Raw genomic sequence first — 17,297 nt, 5'->3', positions numbered from 1 at the left:
GGAGTGAGAGTATGAGCCCCTCCGGAGAAAACAGAGCATTTCAGGAGTCCTGTCAGCTGTGACCTGTGACACTGATGGCTTTCTGTAGAATCTTTCCCCTTGGCTCTGAAGATGCGTGGAAATCTCATTACAAGTGTTCAGCACCTGCTTCCTAAAGGTCTCAAAGAGGATGTCAGTTTGCCCAGCTCACTTGACAGCATGCAGTAGACTTGTTTTTCTTTGCCTTTGTTGTTGTTGATTGTACTTTTACATGGCATGTGATTTACAGATAAATGCAGCCTTGAAATAGCAAACTTTCTTACTTGTGCAAGCAATTTTGTAGCATTTGTCATTCTCTAGAGACAGAGCCTGAAAGCAACTGAATGGTGACCCTCTCATTTATTTACTAACATGTGTCAACAGGTAAACCAAGTGACATATAGCGGTATGGCTCCTGCAGCACCTTGTTATTCTGAATAGTTTAAATGTATTAAAAAGTCTTTTCCAATTGTATGGGATCAGAGTAATGCAAACTGACAGGCTTTTACCTCTTTCTCAATAGGATTTTTAGGTGAAGAAAACCTTTACATATGAAATTGTTTTGAAAATCAGGAAGGCTTCATTGCTTGTAAACCAGAGCTAAGTGTTCATGTAGTTTCAAAGTGTTGGTGCACACATATTCACAGTAGTTGGCAGACCCAGTACACTAATGCTATAGAATATTCTAGATTGCACTAAGCCCAACCTTACTCCCTATACCTGATCTTTACACTTATCCAACTGGGAGACCTTCAAATGTTAACATCAAATATATTATCACTACTAATGATCACTCCTAATGCAAGACAAGGCTGCCCTGGAAGTCCTTGATCGTGTATTGAAGGAAACAAATACAGACATTATGACCTGTTGACCAATTTCTTAACCAAGGATAAAAATCTTTTCAAATGATATTATTGTCTCAAGAAAATTCCTCTTTACTTCTTCAGCTCATCCTCTAGCTGACAAACCCCTGTAATTCCTGTTTCCTTTTGCCTTGTCCACTCACGGGCAGTACAACTTCACCACAACTGCTTCATTGACCTTGCCTCGCCTGTGTTCCTCCTTGATCACTGTAAGATGTTCTCCTTGAGTGCATGAAAATGAGTTAAGGAGGATAAGGAGTGGGGACAGAGGAGAGACATGAATGAGGCAGTGTGACGGTGTTCCTGTTATATATGAATAGCATAACAAATGATACAGAAAGGATGTTTTAGGTAAATGCAGCTAGAAGACAGGAAGCTATGGGCATGAAATGAAGGATGCTATAAACCTCAGCTATATAATGATGTAATACTGGGCTTGTCTGTCATGAATCTAGTTTGTAGTTTCTGAATTCAAATTCTATGTAGGAGAAATGGCTACAATGGAAACATAAAGATGAACACAACTAAAAAGGATTGTTCATCATTTTTAGTACACACGTGTGATATGACTTGAGTCTAATCATTAGAGAAAAGTATTATGATACAATTAGCTGGCAAAATTACAATGGAAAAATGATAGAGATTGTCATTAAAATTCTATACACAGCTCTTTCTGAAACTAACGAGAGTGAACTTGAGTGCATAACATAGAAAGCTTTCTTCTCCTTCAAGCATTTAGCCTGTACAGCCAGCAGTTCTGAGATATATTCTGAGAGACCTTAGATTTTCTGCTTTGCAATCTTATAGAGAGCTAGGGTCTCAATAAAAAGACAATTTGAGTCTCAATAAATGAAACTCAAATCAGGATGTCTGTGTTTCTCACCTTGTAAATCACATAACTATAAAACCCTGTAGTTTAATAACCTGTAGTAAATGCTAAAAATAAATACTAATTTCTACAAATGGAATACTAATCATCTTTTCTGTATACTTTCATTACTATCATTCCTTAATATAAGGTCTAAAGAGGGAAACACACTTTAAATTCTTACGAAAGAAAGTCTCACTTAATCATAGTCTTTTTACCTCACATCTGTGTCTGACGTTGTGTGGCCTGTTGCTCACTTTAGATCTGCTGCAGCTGCCAAGGGCCTACGCTCTGTGGCTTCTGTTCCTGTGTTCTATAGTTGTCCATTGACTTAAAAGTTAATTTATTGATGTGAAAGATAATCCAAGTGAAGTAGCTAATGTGACTATGACCACAAACAGTCATTCCAAAGTACTGTATCATTAGCTTGGCTAATTCCAAGGAGATATTAACTGCAACTGTTGCTTTAAATGACAGGGTCATTAAATGAGTTGGTCCCAAAGAGAGCTCTTGGAAGCAGGAAGCCACAGGCCTATTGTTTTCAAACACCCATTGCATTAGAGGATATCATGGATTTAAAACCACTGCTGGGAGCCCATACTTCATTGCATTAATTATTTTCACTCATATGTAGGATTGCCCACATATTAACTACCTCTTCTCAGAGGTAAACCTACAGAAATATAAAATGCTCAGTTTCAGGCTGGTGAGGTAGCTCAGCAGACTAAGCATCCTTAGGCAAACTCAAGGACCAGAGTTTAATGCCCAGCACACATACTGCACCAGACTCACCCCCAGGCACGCTGAGCTGACCACTGAGTCCAAGTGTGGTGGTACATGCCTGTGATCCCAGATTTGGGGAGGGATCACTTGAGTCTGACCTGCATAGTGAGACCCTATACCAAATACATAAAAAACAAAAAGCGAACAAAAAATGCTCAAATTCTGTAAAAGCCACATTTTTATCTAAGATGAACTTTATATAAAGGTGTAACTTGATTTCAGGTAAAGGGGAAATTTCATTTACATAGGTCATACTTGTTTTTTACTTTGTTTTTCATATGTACTGGATGCTCTCAGAGTGCCTTCCCTAGACCAACTCTGGAGCCTCACGTGGCAGCTTGTTCAAAATGCATATTCTGGGCCTCTCCTCAAAGGACTGAACCAAAATTCTGGAGCCCATGCCAAGCAAATTTGTGTTTTAGCAAGCTGTATGGTGGTTCTGCCGCATGCTGGGGAGAGTTCAGCAGATCTATGATGAAGATAGCACCGTGCATAATGAAGCACCCATAGACCCACATCATTAGGGCGTAGACAGTGCCTGTGATGCTTCGTTCTCTTGACCTCATTTTCTTTTCTGTAAGTTGTCAGGGTCAAGCCTTGGAGATGTCACAGATATCAAACCCAGTATGTGCTAAGTTGAGTTTGAAGAACTGACCCTCCCCCAGATTTTTGATGCAGTCTTCTCAGCAAGTTGTAAACTGATCCCTCTAGGGCATTAAGTCCAGAGGGATCCTTTAGAATCCTCTAAATTGGTATGAGCTCCAAAAACTGTTAGGCAGTGATGGGGGCGGGATGGCTTTCTTTAAATGAGAAGAAAATATCTGATTTCCCTCCTTCCTTGCCCCTGAGAGCTGAAGTCTGGTCAAGATTGAGCGTGAAAAAAAAAAAAAAAAAAGATTGAGCGTGGCTGCCCTCAGCTGTGGCACTTTGCCACTTTCCACAATTTGCTCTATCTAGAACTGGCAGATTGGCTTGTAAACCTCAATGCAAAGATAGACTTTCCAACTGAGTCATTTTTCTGAACCATGCAAAAAACAGTGGTGGCAGACAAAGGCTGATTCAACTTAGAACAAACTAGGGAACAAGTGCAATTCCCTGAGCCAACAATATGGCCTAAAGGGCTTTGTAGTTTATGAATGCAAGGAGACATCTTACATAGAGGGGTTATCTAAGATAGAGTCTGATCTCTTTATTTGGAATGGATTGTTTATGTACCCACAGCAGAGTAAGAGTGTGTGTGTGTGTGTGTGTGTGTGAATGTGTGTGTGTGTGTGTGTGTGTGTGTGCGCCCTTATATTGGGGGAGGGGTCATCATCTACTGTAATGAGAACAAAGGGAAATGAAAGGACCCATCCACCATGTCTGCACCTAGGCCTGAGTAGATGAAAGCTTTGCCGGTAGCCAGTCCATATAGAACCTACCCCTGAACAACTTGGGAGTGACAGAAGAAATCGAATGCTTCTCCTTGGCCCAACTTCTTGTTCTTTCCTTCCTCTCAGAATGAAGCCTCGCTGTTCAGGGAGTAGAGCTGGTAAATTCTTCCCCTTTCATACCCCTACACCTCCAGACCAATCCTCCCTTCACCTTGCTCACTGGTCATCCTGTTTCCATACCCTCTCCTCTCTTTGTAGCTTGCCCAAGTGCTTGCTGTTATCCCTGGAGTTCTCGGATTCTGTTCTCATGTTTCTCATCTCAGTGTGTCCTGCTGCTTCTTGGTAAAAGAGAGATTGATGCTGTGTGCCTATTCTTATTCAGACTCCTGAAAGTCTCAGTCATGAGTTATAAGCTAAGGCATCTCTGTGACCAGGAGACTATAAAAAGACCAACTCAGATGCCATTTGGGTTTCTAGTTCACAGATGTTTGTTTTCTGTGCTCCTCAGTCATTCCTGATTAGAGAGAAGAGGTGTATCCTGATAGAGCCCTGCAGAGGAAGTACAAATGGCGCCACTCATGGCCTATGCAAACACCTGCTGAGGCAGCTTGGAATGAGATGCACAGGTGTAGCATAAGATTCAGTGTAATGCGGTATCTCTATGGTGTCTCTATTGTATCTTTTCCCTATATTAATTAGAAATCTGCCATTTGGACCTGTAATAGCCAAATGCCATTTCACTACCATTGTTTTTACAGCTGGATTTTACAGGATCATCCAGCTAACAGATGTACATAAATTCTTTAAAGTCAGAAATATGGTCTCCCTAATCATTGTGTCATGTAACTTGTTAATCTGCTACATCACATAAAATCTGTGTTTACTGATCAAATACAAGGCCACCAGATCTGGAGAGCTGAAAAAAACAAACGAAGAATCTGAGTGTATGTGTAGTAAGCAGTTTATTTTTATATTGCCCAGCAATGCATCCTGTTCTAAATACAAGAAAAAGTAAGAGGATGTTGCAGTATGGGGATGGGACTACTGCCAGAGTCCTTTCCTCCTCATGATGTGTATTGCTTCTGTTTAGCTGCAAGCACAGATTCAGTCAGTCTGTGGAAATTGAGGTCACTGTGTGTGAGTGTGTGTGTGTGTGTGTGTGTGTGTGTGTGTGTAGTGAAGACACTTAAAATCATCTCTCTAATCAAAGTTAATTTGTAACAATTATCCAGGCTTCTTATCTGCAGCCATTGGGCTACTTGCCCTTCTTTAAATGTTAATACATACACAGAAAGGAAGTTTCACATTTTAAAAACTTTGCTAAAACATCAGCTATATTATATATACTTTTATATGGCTCAAGAAAATTCATCATCACAGTGCAGCCCCACAGGGCAAAACGTTGGCCACACATGTGAACCACTGTATATGCTTTGAGTGTGTTGAATCGTTATTTCTTAAAAATTTTTGAAGCTCCAGTCAAAAATATCAACAAATGTCGACAGACCATATGTGAAGCAAAAGGAGCCAAAGTGCTCTTGCTGGTATTCTTCACATGAACAGTCACAGCCTTGACCATGAGCCTCCCTGTGCACCTGTCCCTCGGGACCTTGCCAGGGGCTGGCAGCCAGAGAGACAGCCGACCAGCATGTGCTAGGAGCCGCACCCTTTCTTTCACCACCAAACAGAAGTAAAGTCTGCGGAATCAAAGCAGCCTGTCTTCTCACGGTTTGCCACCATCCTACTCTCTTCCCAGTAGGATCTCTTCTCAAATGGACAGAGGTATAATTAAGAAGGAGAAGCTTTAGGGATCCAAAGAGTGTTATTTAGAAAGTTAGAAATGTTCCCAAAGAAAGGATTATAGTGAAAAGCGGTGCATTCAATTTCATCAAGAAACCTCGGTGCTAGGGGGCTGGAGCGATGGCTCAGTGGTCTAAAGCACCTACTTGAAACAAGCTTGGCAAAGCAGAGGGACTGCGGTTCGATCCCCAGCACCACATGCCAGCCAGACCCGCCCCCTGGTGGGCTGAGCTGGCCACACACACACACAATAAATAAATGTAATAAATAAAAATAAATAAATAAAAAAGAAACCTCGGTGCTTTGGGCGTGATGTTTTCAGCATCGCTATTTGAAATGTATTCCATTTGGCAACTTGGTGTAAGGTTGAAGAATATGGAGACCGTCTGTAATGCTGTGGAAATGTTACCAAAAGAGCTAAAGGAAACGGCTGAAGGAGGAATTCTCAAATATTCAGTGTTCATGTTTTTAATGGAGCTGTTGATAACCTTGTTGTCTGATAGAATCCTGACTACGGAGTGCATTAAACTTCTTGTCTGTAGTCAAATGGGTGAGAGCCAAGGATGGCGTTCATCATGCACTTGATGAAAATGCTATTTATTTAAAGTCTTGGAGTGGCCATTATGTTCAAGTACAAAGTTTTGATCCTCTCAGGAAATTTAATCTAGAAAGAAAGAAGTGTTTTACACTATATTTAAGTTTCACCCTGGACACAGGATACACTTTATTTTTATTTGCGATAATATCAAAAGTAAATGCTGATTTTGACACATTTACACATAAAATAAGCTCTGAAGTTGTTTCTATGATTTTTTTTCCATTATTGCATACTTGTGGCTAAGGTATGAGAGGGAGGGAGGGAGGGAGGGAGAGAGAGTGAGAGAGAGAGAAAGTTAGAAAGAGAACTTTGGTACATTGGACAGAAAAGAAGTACAGTCACTGAGAGTGAGGTTTCAGGCTCAAGCCAGCAAATCACTGCATGAACTTACACACTTCATTCAATCACTGGGACTAGAAATGGCAGCCACTGCTTCTCCAGCTTAGAGATTGGTTGTGAGGATTCAGTAAAATACGTGCTAAAAGTTTGCAGGAAAAGTAAGTTCCTCTGTGATTTGAAAAATAACATTTTAACATTTTGCCTTTTCTTTGCCTTCTAAATACATTGTACACACACGCACGCACACACACACACACACACACACACACACTACAGTTCAGTAGCTCAACCCAAAATGTATAGGCAGCATGGCTTCCCTAAGCTGGCACGAACCTCAGAGGTTGTTTGGTTCAGTCACTCGCAGCATTAGTTCATGGATGACATGCACTCCTCCTTCATGGTGCCCTCTCCTTCCTTTCCTTTCCCCCTCTCATCCTCCTGTAGTTCACTCGTTCACTTAGTGGAACCCTCAGTATCCGTGTCACAAAACCTCACCAATGCTTGTTGTACTCAGCCACCAGCTACATTCCCTAAAAGTGAATTTATTCTGAGGTCCTGCTGAGAAGCATAGTTATCTATCGGCAGACGCATCCAGGGTGTCTACGGGCATGCCTGAAGCCTACCTTCTTCACTCTAGTCAGGTAAGTGCAGGCCATAAATAGAAGGAGTCCACATGAAGTGCAAGTCTTACCTTCATTGCCATGTAATTGATGTATTTTGCCTAATTGAGCAAGTGTCCTTATCTGTCAGTTATACAAATTTTGAAAAGAAAAGATTATTTAAAGGTAAGGGCTAGGGAAATAGTTCAAGTGACACAGCACTTGCCTGGCAAACTCAAGGTCATGAGTTTGATTCCCAGGAGAGAGAGAGAGAGAGAGAGAGAGAGAGAGAGAGAGAGAGAGAGAGAGAGAAAGAGAACAAGCTTTTAAGAAAATTAGCATGATAACACATAAGAAGTCTCTGATTGTGCCTGATACATAGATGCCTCTCAAGGAACTATGGCAAGTGAAATCATCATCACCACTGCTGTCCTGTAAAATGGACCTCGTCTGTCCTCTTCTCTACCTACATTTCTTCCTCCAACCCTGGGCTCTTGCTCATTCATCCCAGCACTGCCCTAAGCCCCAACTGCATTCACCAGTCTCTCTCCCCATCTCCTACCCTACTGGTGTCCATTTCTCTTCTCTTCTGACTTCTTAAGGGTTTTGGTTTCCTGGTTAAATAATTAGAGCTGCTCCCAAATGGAATAAGCTGTTCTGCTATGTCAAGAGTCTCCTTGACTTTATCCTTGTTTGGTAAAGTTGAGATGTTCTTGAAATAGATGAAGGATTTGAAAGATTATACTTCAGAGTCCTTTCTGTTGTGATTTTTGGGTCTTGAATTTGTTTGCAATCAGGAGCATGTCTTAAACTACTGTTAGCATTAAAAATGATCTGACAGTAAAGGAAATAACATTTATTTGGAAAACAAAAGAACCAGAATTTCTGGTACACTGAAATGGGCCCTGTGTAGTGTCCTGTAAGGAAGACGCCATGCAGTTTCTGATAGAGGATTTTCATATGGGTGGAAATCCTAATGTGAATGCATTCTTCTTGGACTTCGGGGTGCTCTCAGAGAAGGACAGCGCGTGTGTGCGTCTATGGTCTGTGTAAATCTGATCATGTTCCTTAAGCAATCTGAGTGCAGCGCTCTGACTCTGCTGTAGAAAGCCTAAGCATTGGTTACTTCGGATTCTTTCATACTTCCTCCTCCTACTTCCTCCAGATAAGAGCATTGCAAGAAAACTTGACTGTGACGCTGGACAGGATGATGCCTAGAGGATTACAGTTCTCTTGAGCCTTTGTCATACACAAGCAGAGCCCCTCTGGGTCACTGAGGAGTCTAGTTGGCATGGCGGTCCAGGGGTATGAACCCCACGCTCGGCCCACCCTGATCTACAGTGAGCCATGAAACGATTTTAATGAATCAGCATTGACAGAAGAAATATTTTACTGGATTATTATACATGCTTTGAAAATAAATTAAAACAAAGGAAAGAATCTTCAAAAAATTTTTTTGTTGTTTTTAGTTTTTGCAGTACTGGGGATTGAACTCAGGACCTTGCACTTGCCAGACAAGCACTTATTCTACTGAGCTACCTCCCTAGCCCGAATAAGGTATTAGGGAGAAGGTGAGGGAATGGAAATGTTGCAGAAAAAAATTGCCTATAGTGTCCTTAACAAAACAGAGTCCAGGAATCTAACATAGAGTTACTGGGCTTTGGTTCCCCAGAGGTTCACTTGCTGGAATCTTGGTTTTCCCAATGCTGGCACTGAGGTGGTAGAACCTTTCAAATTGGAGGCATGGGGGAAGGTGATGGGAGGGTGGAGGCTCTGCCCTTAGGCTGACTTCATGCTGACCTGTCAGACCTCCTTCTTGGAGTTAGTCCTCTGAAAGGGGTTGTTGCAAAGCACAGCAGTCCCATGCACCTGGTCCCCCACTGACTCAGCTGTTTGCCTGCCTACTTTTCCACCATGTTGTGACGTATGAGGAAGATCCTCAGATACCAAAAAGATGGAGCCCCCAACTGGAGGATTTTAACCTCCAAAACTATGAGCCAAATAAAGTTTTTACTTTACAAAGTACCTTTCGTTAGGTGTTTTGTTAAAGCAACACAAGATAAACTAAAGCAAAGGTTTGCTTTAAAGTTCTAAATGAAAACTCTTTATATTCAGTCTGCACACAATTTCATTGTACAGAGCCAATCTAAGTTCTTCATTTGTTGAGGTGCTGCACCTAATCTTATTATTTACACCAATTTGGCTTAATTCTGAAGGAACCTTCAGCTTCAAAGAATGCTTCTGCTGTGCCCCCTCCACCTCCCCCCACAGTGGCAGGGTGGGACGGGATGGTGGCAGGGAAGCAGAGAAGGAAATCAGTTAATTGCAGCCTGTCAGAGTTGTTTTAGGTGACTTTGTACTTCTTGAATTTAAGATCAGCATGAACTATAGATGTTCAAGCTGGGAATTCAGATAGCAGCAAAAAAGCCTGGCTTTTGCGAATGCTACGGATGACTCATTTGGTAAGAATGGTATTGTATTGATAATACAATGCAGAGAGAAGGAAAAGACTGTGGTATCTGCCTTCTTTGTGTGTTTGACCTTGAGGAGAAACATAACTTGTTTGTTGCAAAAGTTGAGCATCTAATGTGCTGCCGCACCTGTTCATTCTTCTGTACTAAATGGCAAAGGACTTGCAGATCCCTGCAGTTGCTTTGTGCATGAAATATTTTCTGCAATGTGGTGAGCTGGGTTTTTAACAAAGAATATATTCAATTGTGGGGTTTTGCATCCCTTATTTCTCAAAAGCATGCTTTCTCATTCTGTCTCAATACCCCGGTATTATCATTACGGCTTACAATACGTTTGGCTTTGTATTTTCAAGGTAACATTATGATTTTTTTTTTAATATAGAGACCATGAACCTGGCAACTCCTGCCAGGAAGCTGGAAGAGGTTCTTCATCTAGCAGAGCTCTGCATAGAAGTCCTACAGCAGAATGAAGAGCATCACGCAGAGGTGATCACTTGTTTTAACAATGGTGTAAAGCTCTCCTTAAGCTCTTTCATAGTAGCAGCAACATTGAAAAAGTAACCTGAGCACAAGCTTAATAAGCAGCTGCTGTTCACATGCAGAATGCTGAAACCTTATGTGAATTTCCTGGGAGTGGACTCTATAGATTATAGAGCATGCTATTACATATATATGATAAGAATCATGTCATGGGAGAAATTATGGGATTAACGCCAGAATTCATACAAGACACAAAGCAAGGTTGGAACACAGACTCATTTTGTGCTTCCAAATTGCTCACTTGTACTCCTGCACTGTGATTCCTGTAAGTTTAGAAGTGTAAGTTAATCCTAAAATAAAAATTTTTTATAGGCTTCCAGATCAAATAGAGAAAACATGCATAATTGTATATATCTGATAACTCACCCTCATACTAAGTTGTCACTATCCTGGCATTGCTTGTCACTTAGCAAATTTCACTTACACATTGACTAGGGATCTGCGCAGTTTTCCTTTGTCCTTCCCTTCCCCCACCCTCCCCATGCAGTATGTTTTCATCAGGCAAATCACTTGATCTAAAACTTAAAATTTTCATTCCTTCTAATACTTGCAAGTTTATTTATGAAAACAAAATACTTCCCAACTTTGAATTGGGTAGGGGAAAGGTGTGAAATTATACAAATGCAGCGAACTGCGGTGCCCTGAGAAGGCCTGTGTGCTTAAGGACACACATGAAATCCACGAGAAGAAAAAAGACCAGATACACATGCATTTATCAGATATTTAAATATAATGAAGCTTAGTTCTCCAAAGTACGGAGAACGGCAGGAACTATATTTCAGCCAAATTCTTGGAAAGGAGTACTCATGAAATCTTTCTACAGGTAACTGAGATTTATTGTCTCTGGTTATAAATATGATCACTCAAAACATCTGCTTTTAGCTCACACTGTGGAATCTAGTTTTTAGCTTGCATCTGTCATGTGTGAACTTGTTATGGATATTTTATTTTAAACTGAAGAAACAGCTGCTTCAATAATTTGAAATGAATTCCCAGGAGGATCTTCTCTAGGCCAGTACCACTGCTATGTTACAATGAAAATGATTATATGATAAAATATACATATTTGTCTTTGTCTTTTGTTAAAGGCATTATCATAAGAGTAATGAGGCTTTCTAAATTAACAAAATGGTTTATTATCCAATTGCAGTATATATTTTAGCTAAGCAGATATATCTAATATTTCCATTATTTTAAAGAAATTAAAAATTAAACTATTTAATATGCTCCGTGCAATCATACAAATGATTGCTAAAAGATAATGTATCAGTACAATTAAAATGCAAATATTATTTGTTTTAGAGTCCACAAAAATATAGTTAACTTTACTGAAATAGTCCTAACACATAAATATTCTTCTATGTGCTAAATGTAAAACTATTATGATGACTTCTTTTTAAAATGCTTTGTAACACTATGGCATTTTTCTATTCCACATTGCTTCCAAATTCTTGGAAATCCTCAGGGAAGAGAGGTGAGTAAAATTGTTTCCAATATTTTCCTAGTACGGGATAACTCTTTGTGTGAATTTAAGAGACAACCCACTCAAATTATAGTAATTCTAAAGCCACCTTAATCCATTTTGTGAATTATAGACCAGTTTTCTTTGGGTGAGCTGATCTTTGTTATACTGTATGGGTGAATGTCTCTTTCTGAAAACTGCATACACTGTAACTGCCAACTATCTAAATCAAACAGAACCCAAGAGCTTTGATACTTTGCTTTTTCTTTCATTGGTTTTTATCTTTTGCCTCCTTTAAATCAGGTCTAGCATCTTCCTTGAGCCATTCTGGAGGGTGAACCAGTCGGACTCCAAAGTCCTTTCCAGAGTGCACTGGTGGGCCTCACTCTACACACAGATGTTTTGCGGGATGTCAGGGAGAGTTTCGTGACTCCATGCAAGAGCATCTAGCTCCGCTTCTGCAGGTGGTTAGCGTGTCTGCCTCAGAGACCTTCAAATGGCTCGTGTGTCAGCTCCTTCCTTTTCACTCTGCTCCCCGGCACAGTGGTGGTTTACTTTACAGGGCTGAGAGGTTGTTTCCATGCTTCAACAATTTTCAGTTAAGCAGGTCTCATATTCTTCAGATCTCTGACAGTAAGTACTAGGCAGTATTCTCTTCTTGCTGAGGCCGCTCGGCCTCTCCTCAAAGACTTTTCCTTAGAATTCCTGTGTTTTATCTTCAGATGATTTAAACTCCTATCCAGAATATCTTTAAGGTTGCCTTGACACTTGAGTGACTAACATATCTGACCATGTATTTCAGGCAAACTCAGAAAGTTCCAGCACCTCCTGGGAAGGCTCTTGACTTTCCCAGCACACTCCATTTTTCTGATAAGAAAGTCCCACAAAGGCTGATCAACTTGTCCAAGGTACCCAGCTGGTTTGTGAATAGATAAAAGCTCAGGTCAGACCTCCCAACATTTTCTAATTGAACCATCGCTATTTCCCTGTCTAAGTAGCCTGGTTGGAATTTCACTTAACAGTCTTCATTCTATGTGTATTGTCCCAAATGGTAGGATTATACTCTCATTTCTCTTCAGATCATAATTCTTTCACCTTTTACCAAACAGCAGGATTTCATGCATTTTCTAGCTGATTCATATTATGTTTTGTGTAGGCACTGCCTTTATTAAGTTTGTGAGCCCTTGGTTGTTTGCATTTCTTGTCTGTTCTGAACAGTGCTGCAGTAGACATGTGAGGGCACATATCCTCTCCACCTACTGCTTTTCTTTTCTTGGGATGTCTACCCAGAAGTCAGATCACCAGATCGTATGGTCGTTCTATTCATCACATTTTGCAGAACTTTCAGACAGTTTTCTCCAGTGGTCATACAAATCTACATCATCCTCCACAGTGTGCAGAGCTTCTCCATGTCCTCATCAGCAAGGTATCATCTGCAGTTTTGATCAAGGCTGTGCTAACTGGGGAGCGGTAACAGCCCGGTCTGGTTCGGACTCGTGCCCCCTCACGATCAGGGCTGCCGCGCACTTGTCCATGTACTCTGCTCATGTTTTCCTTCGAGAAAGATCGACTTCGGTCTGTTTTCCATTTTATAATTAGATTGTTTTTTCATTATTTTGTGAATATCTTCTAGATTCTCAATATCAACCCCGTGTTAGGCCTGTAGTTTGCGGCCGTTTCCTCCCATTCTACATGCTGTCTCTACTTCACATCACTTATCCCTTTTTCTGTGAAGAAGCTCTTGAGTTTGATGTAATCTCATTTGTTTGTTTTGCTCGTATTTGTTGTGAGAGGTTTTAGCCAAGCTTGACCCCTGCCCATTCAAATGCATTTTCCCCAGTTTTCTTCTAGTGCTGTCATATTTTTAGGTCTTAACATTTATTTCTTCAATCCATTCCGGGTTAGTTTTTTCAACTGATGAGAGAAAGGGGTCTCGTTTCATTTTTCTAAAGGTGTATTATGCTTTTCCTAGCAACAGTATTCAAAAAATATTGTCCTTTTTTTCAATATGTACTCTTGGCACCTCTGTCAAAGATCAGTTGTTTGTAGAACTTTGAGTTTGCTTCTAGGCACTCTATTTCTTTTTTAATGCCAATTCCATGCTGTTTTAATTTCTGTAGCTTGATAGTATACTTTAAAGTCAAGTAGTGTAAAGGCTTCTGCTGTGCTCTTTTGCTCACAAGTGCTTTAGTTATTCTGGGATTGTTTTTGTGGTCCCACATGATTTTTTTTTTAAAGTTCTGTGATGCAAGTCGTTGTTACTTTGATAGCATTGTATTAATTGCATAGGTGGGCACTGTCACAGTGTTGAGCTTTGAATCCACAGACATGAATATCTCCAATTTCTTTATATTCTCTGCAACTTCTGTTACCAGTGGTTTATAGTTTTTAATTGCAGAAATCTTTAACCTCTTTGGTTAAATGTATTCCTAGGATCGAGAGTAATGGCACACAGCTGTTATCATAGCTACTTAGAAGGCTGAAACAGGAAGATAACAAGCTCAAGACCAGCCTAAACAATTTAGCAATACTCCATCTCAAAAGAAAAAAAAAAGTGGCCTATGAGGCCTAGGAAAGAGCCTGGCCCCCTGGTACACTCTCCAGTAAGAAGGGAGAGGAAGGAAGGCAGGGAGGCAGTTGGAGGGAGCGGAAGAAAGAGAAAAGTTATTGCTAAATATTTAATTTTTAAGTATGTAAAAATATGAATAACACATTATACTGATGTGAAGCATTTTCAGCTTATCAAGTATTTTGGTTACTTTATTCTTTATGTGTGAACCTGTTATTCAGTGAAGTAATTAACATTGTTAATCAGAAAATTCTAAAAATTGTGTGTTAGTTCAGTGATGCTTCAGTATCACTCTGAATGTTCTAGTCCATTCTACTGGCCCCTTCAAAAAACGACAATACTCCTATAATAGGCTTTCCCAAACACTCTAACCTGTGTGTGTCCACATAAAGTGGCAAGGGCAGGGGACACCAGGCACTGGATTGTCACCAGTGTTAGGATTACCTACGAAATGCAAGATCACAGATTGACATTATCAGGGAAGAAAAAGAGAAGAAATACATCCAAAAGCCAGGCTCACTGCTTTTGATCTCTCGTGCAGCCACCCCCCTTTTTGTTGTAAATTATAAATTTTATTATATTTTGAGATTTAAAAATAATCAAATGCCTCAAACTTCAGAGAAATTAGAAAATATTTTAAAAATCAGATCATAGTAGTTTTTTCTGACAATAAAAACACCAAAGGACATTAACAGCTTTCTGATATGCACAGTTCAGATGGCTGATTGGTAAGTAGATGGATGGATGGATGGACAGTAGCCAGCCGGTATGTCTGCTGTAGCTATTTAAGAAGAGACTGTACATGTAAGACCCAGTCTCTAGATTCTGGCAGAGGTAGATTCAAGTCACTGCTCTTACCTCCTATTTCTATAAGGCACTTAATCTCTGCTGCAATTAAGCAAGGGCAATGATACCATCTACCTAAAAGGATTGTTTAGCGAATTATTGATGAAATTTCTAGGGCAATGGTTGGTACTTGGGACCCAGGACTTCACAATGAGCCACATACCCTCCTTTTCTGTTTTTGTTTTTGTTTTTTTTTTTCTTCTCTCTCTCTTTCTTTTTTTTAAAGACAAGTTCTAAGTTGCCCAGCATGGGATGGAATTTGATTTGATCATCCTGCCTAAGCCTCTCAGAATGTTATGATTGAGGGACTGTGCCAACCACCACACTGGTTTGGACATTGCTGTTTTTGGTTTTGTTGTTGTTGTTTTTTCTTTTTGTATTTTTAGGGAAGGGTTTACAGGGTGTTCAGGTTCTCACTACTAGATTGGATTTACAGTGATCCGCCTGTTTACAGCCTCCCAAGAGCTGGGATTACAGGCGCGTGCAATACCATGCCCAGTCTCAACTGCTGTCTCAGCGCACCCCAGGGGTGGGGCCAGCACAGCAGGCCTGGGGATCAAACCCGGCCCCTGTGTTTGTTTGCAGGCACTTTAATCCTCTAAGTTCTTTGGCCAGCTCTTTGAACATTGTTTTTAAAACACACAAACTAACTCTATAAGACCTGTGTGTGAACTTTAATACATTTTTGTAATCATCAATAACCATGTTTTTATTTTATAGCAACAAATTTTCATATTGACTTGATTTTTCACATGGGCAAATACTGCTATTGTCAACTTGGAGATGAAGAAATGGAAATCCACACAGAGAAATAGTGTCCCTTTGGTTACTCAAATCCCACCACTAAATTAAAAAACTCTGCTTTGCTTCCATTTTCCAGGTTACTCTAACTTGCCACTGTTTTGAGTGCTATTTGGTAAAGCCTTCAAGTATGATTAGCCCACTACGTCCTTTTATTTCTCTCTTAAGCAAATTAAACATCTCCTTCTGCCTCTGCCATCTCTTTACGCTACTTAGTGGTTCAGCATTAAAGCCAAGCTAGCTGGGGGCCCAGATCATCAAGACTTTTGATTGGTGCCCTGCAGGAAGATGCATTTCTGAGAAGGGTGTTCTCCTGCCTGGCGGAGCCCCTGACACTGTGGAACCTCTACTACCTCCCACGAAGTGGTACCCTAGAGAGGAAGTTACGTAGCGCCTCTTCTTTTCGCCAGCCTGAGGTGGGGCAATGGCTACTAGTGCAGTAGCAATAAAGAGGAAGGGACAAGTAGCAGAAATGATCTTGTGCCCTTACAGTAAAAGCAACACTTGCTTTGATTTTTAAAGACAATGGTTGCTTAAGAGTTTCTGCAGTCATGGTTAGAATAGCAGGCACTTTTCACCAAAAGGCTTATTATGTTCATGAGGAATACACTAGGCAAAGCACCAACACAGTTGGAGGCATAAATGCACAGTACTGAAAAATATAATGAGGTCGTCTAGTTGGCAGCCAAATCTCAGCTGTTTGCTTAAAGTTCTATTCCATTCTATTGCATTCCCCACTCTGACTCTGTCTTCCAAGTTACATTTAAAACAAGCTTTGGGTTTGTAAATAGGATATTATGTCTGCATCCTGTACAGCAAATAACCACTAGGAAGAGAGTATGCAGTGTGTTAATTATTGAAACTGTCCTACCAATTTGATTTGAAACTGTCTCATTGCTATTTGCCTCTCAATAAAATTATGGGAAAAATTGAAAACTAAAAAACATAAAATAAAATAAAACAAGCTTTGGGAAATATTCTCAAAGCCCAGAATATTGACCTAACATGACTATTATTTTCTTAATCTTAACCTTCTGCGAAGGTATTGGCTGTGAACTGGAAGTGAGACTTTGAAAATGTCTCTTGGCAGGCAGGACTGCCTTCTAGTGTGTGTGCTGCCCGGGAGCGTGGCAGTGGTGCTTCCTGGGCAGGGCTCCTGTGCCGCAGACTCCTGTGCCGCAGGGCTCCTGTGCCGCTTCTGCTCTGCTGGGCACACCGCAGCTCCGAAAGGCGGGAGCAGTGCGTGCAGGAGCTGTGCATGCATCCCAGTTTTTATTGTTAGCCTGTTTGTCGTATATCTATTCTAATAGTTGTTTAACCATATTTGTGAAGAACAGCATGCTCCATTTCTATAGAACACAGTG

General features: G+C 40.6%; 1 protein-coding gene across 1 annotated transcript in view; it reads left to right on the top strand.

Annotated features, from left to right (window-relative positions):
- Cadps2 (calcium dependent secretion activator 2) overlaps positions 1–17,297 on the top strand; it is a 575,996-nt gene that overhangs the window by 468,465 nt on the left and 90,234 nt on the right. Inside the window, exons 17-18 of the mRNA XM_023703422.1 lie at positions 10,098–10,201; positions 11,721–11,729. Coding sequence (XP_023559190.1) covers positions 10,098–10,201; positions 11,721–11,729 — 113 coding nt within the window. The remainder of the gene's footprint in view (positions 1–10,097; positions 10,202–11,720; positions 11,730–17,297) is intronic.

Source organism: Octodon degus, unplaced genomic scaffold, assembly GCF_000260255.1.
Source record: "Octodon degus isolate 3935 unplaced genomic scaffold, OctDeg1.0 scaffold00170, whole genome shotgun sequence".
NCBI classification, from domain to species: domain Eukaryota; kingdom Metazoa; phylum Chordata; class Mammalia; order Rodentia; family Octodontidae; genus Octodon; species Octodon degus.
The sequence above is the reverse complement of the archived record's forward strand: the minus strand, read 5'-3'. Positions and strand labels throughout refer to the sequence as shown.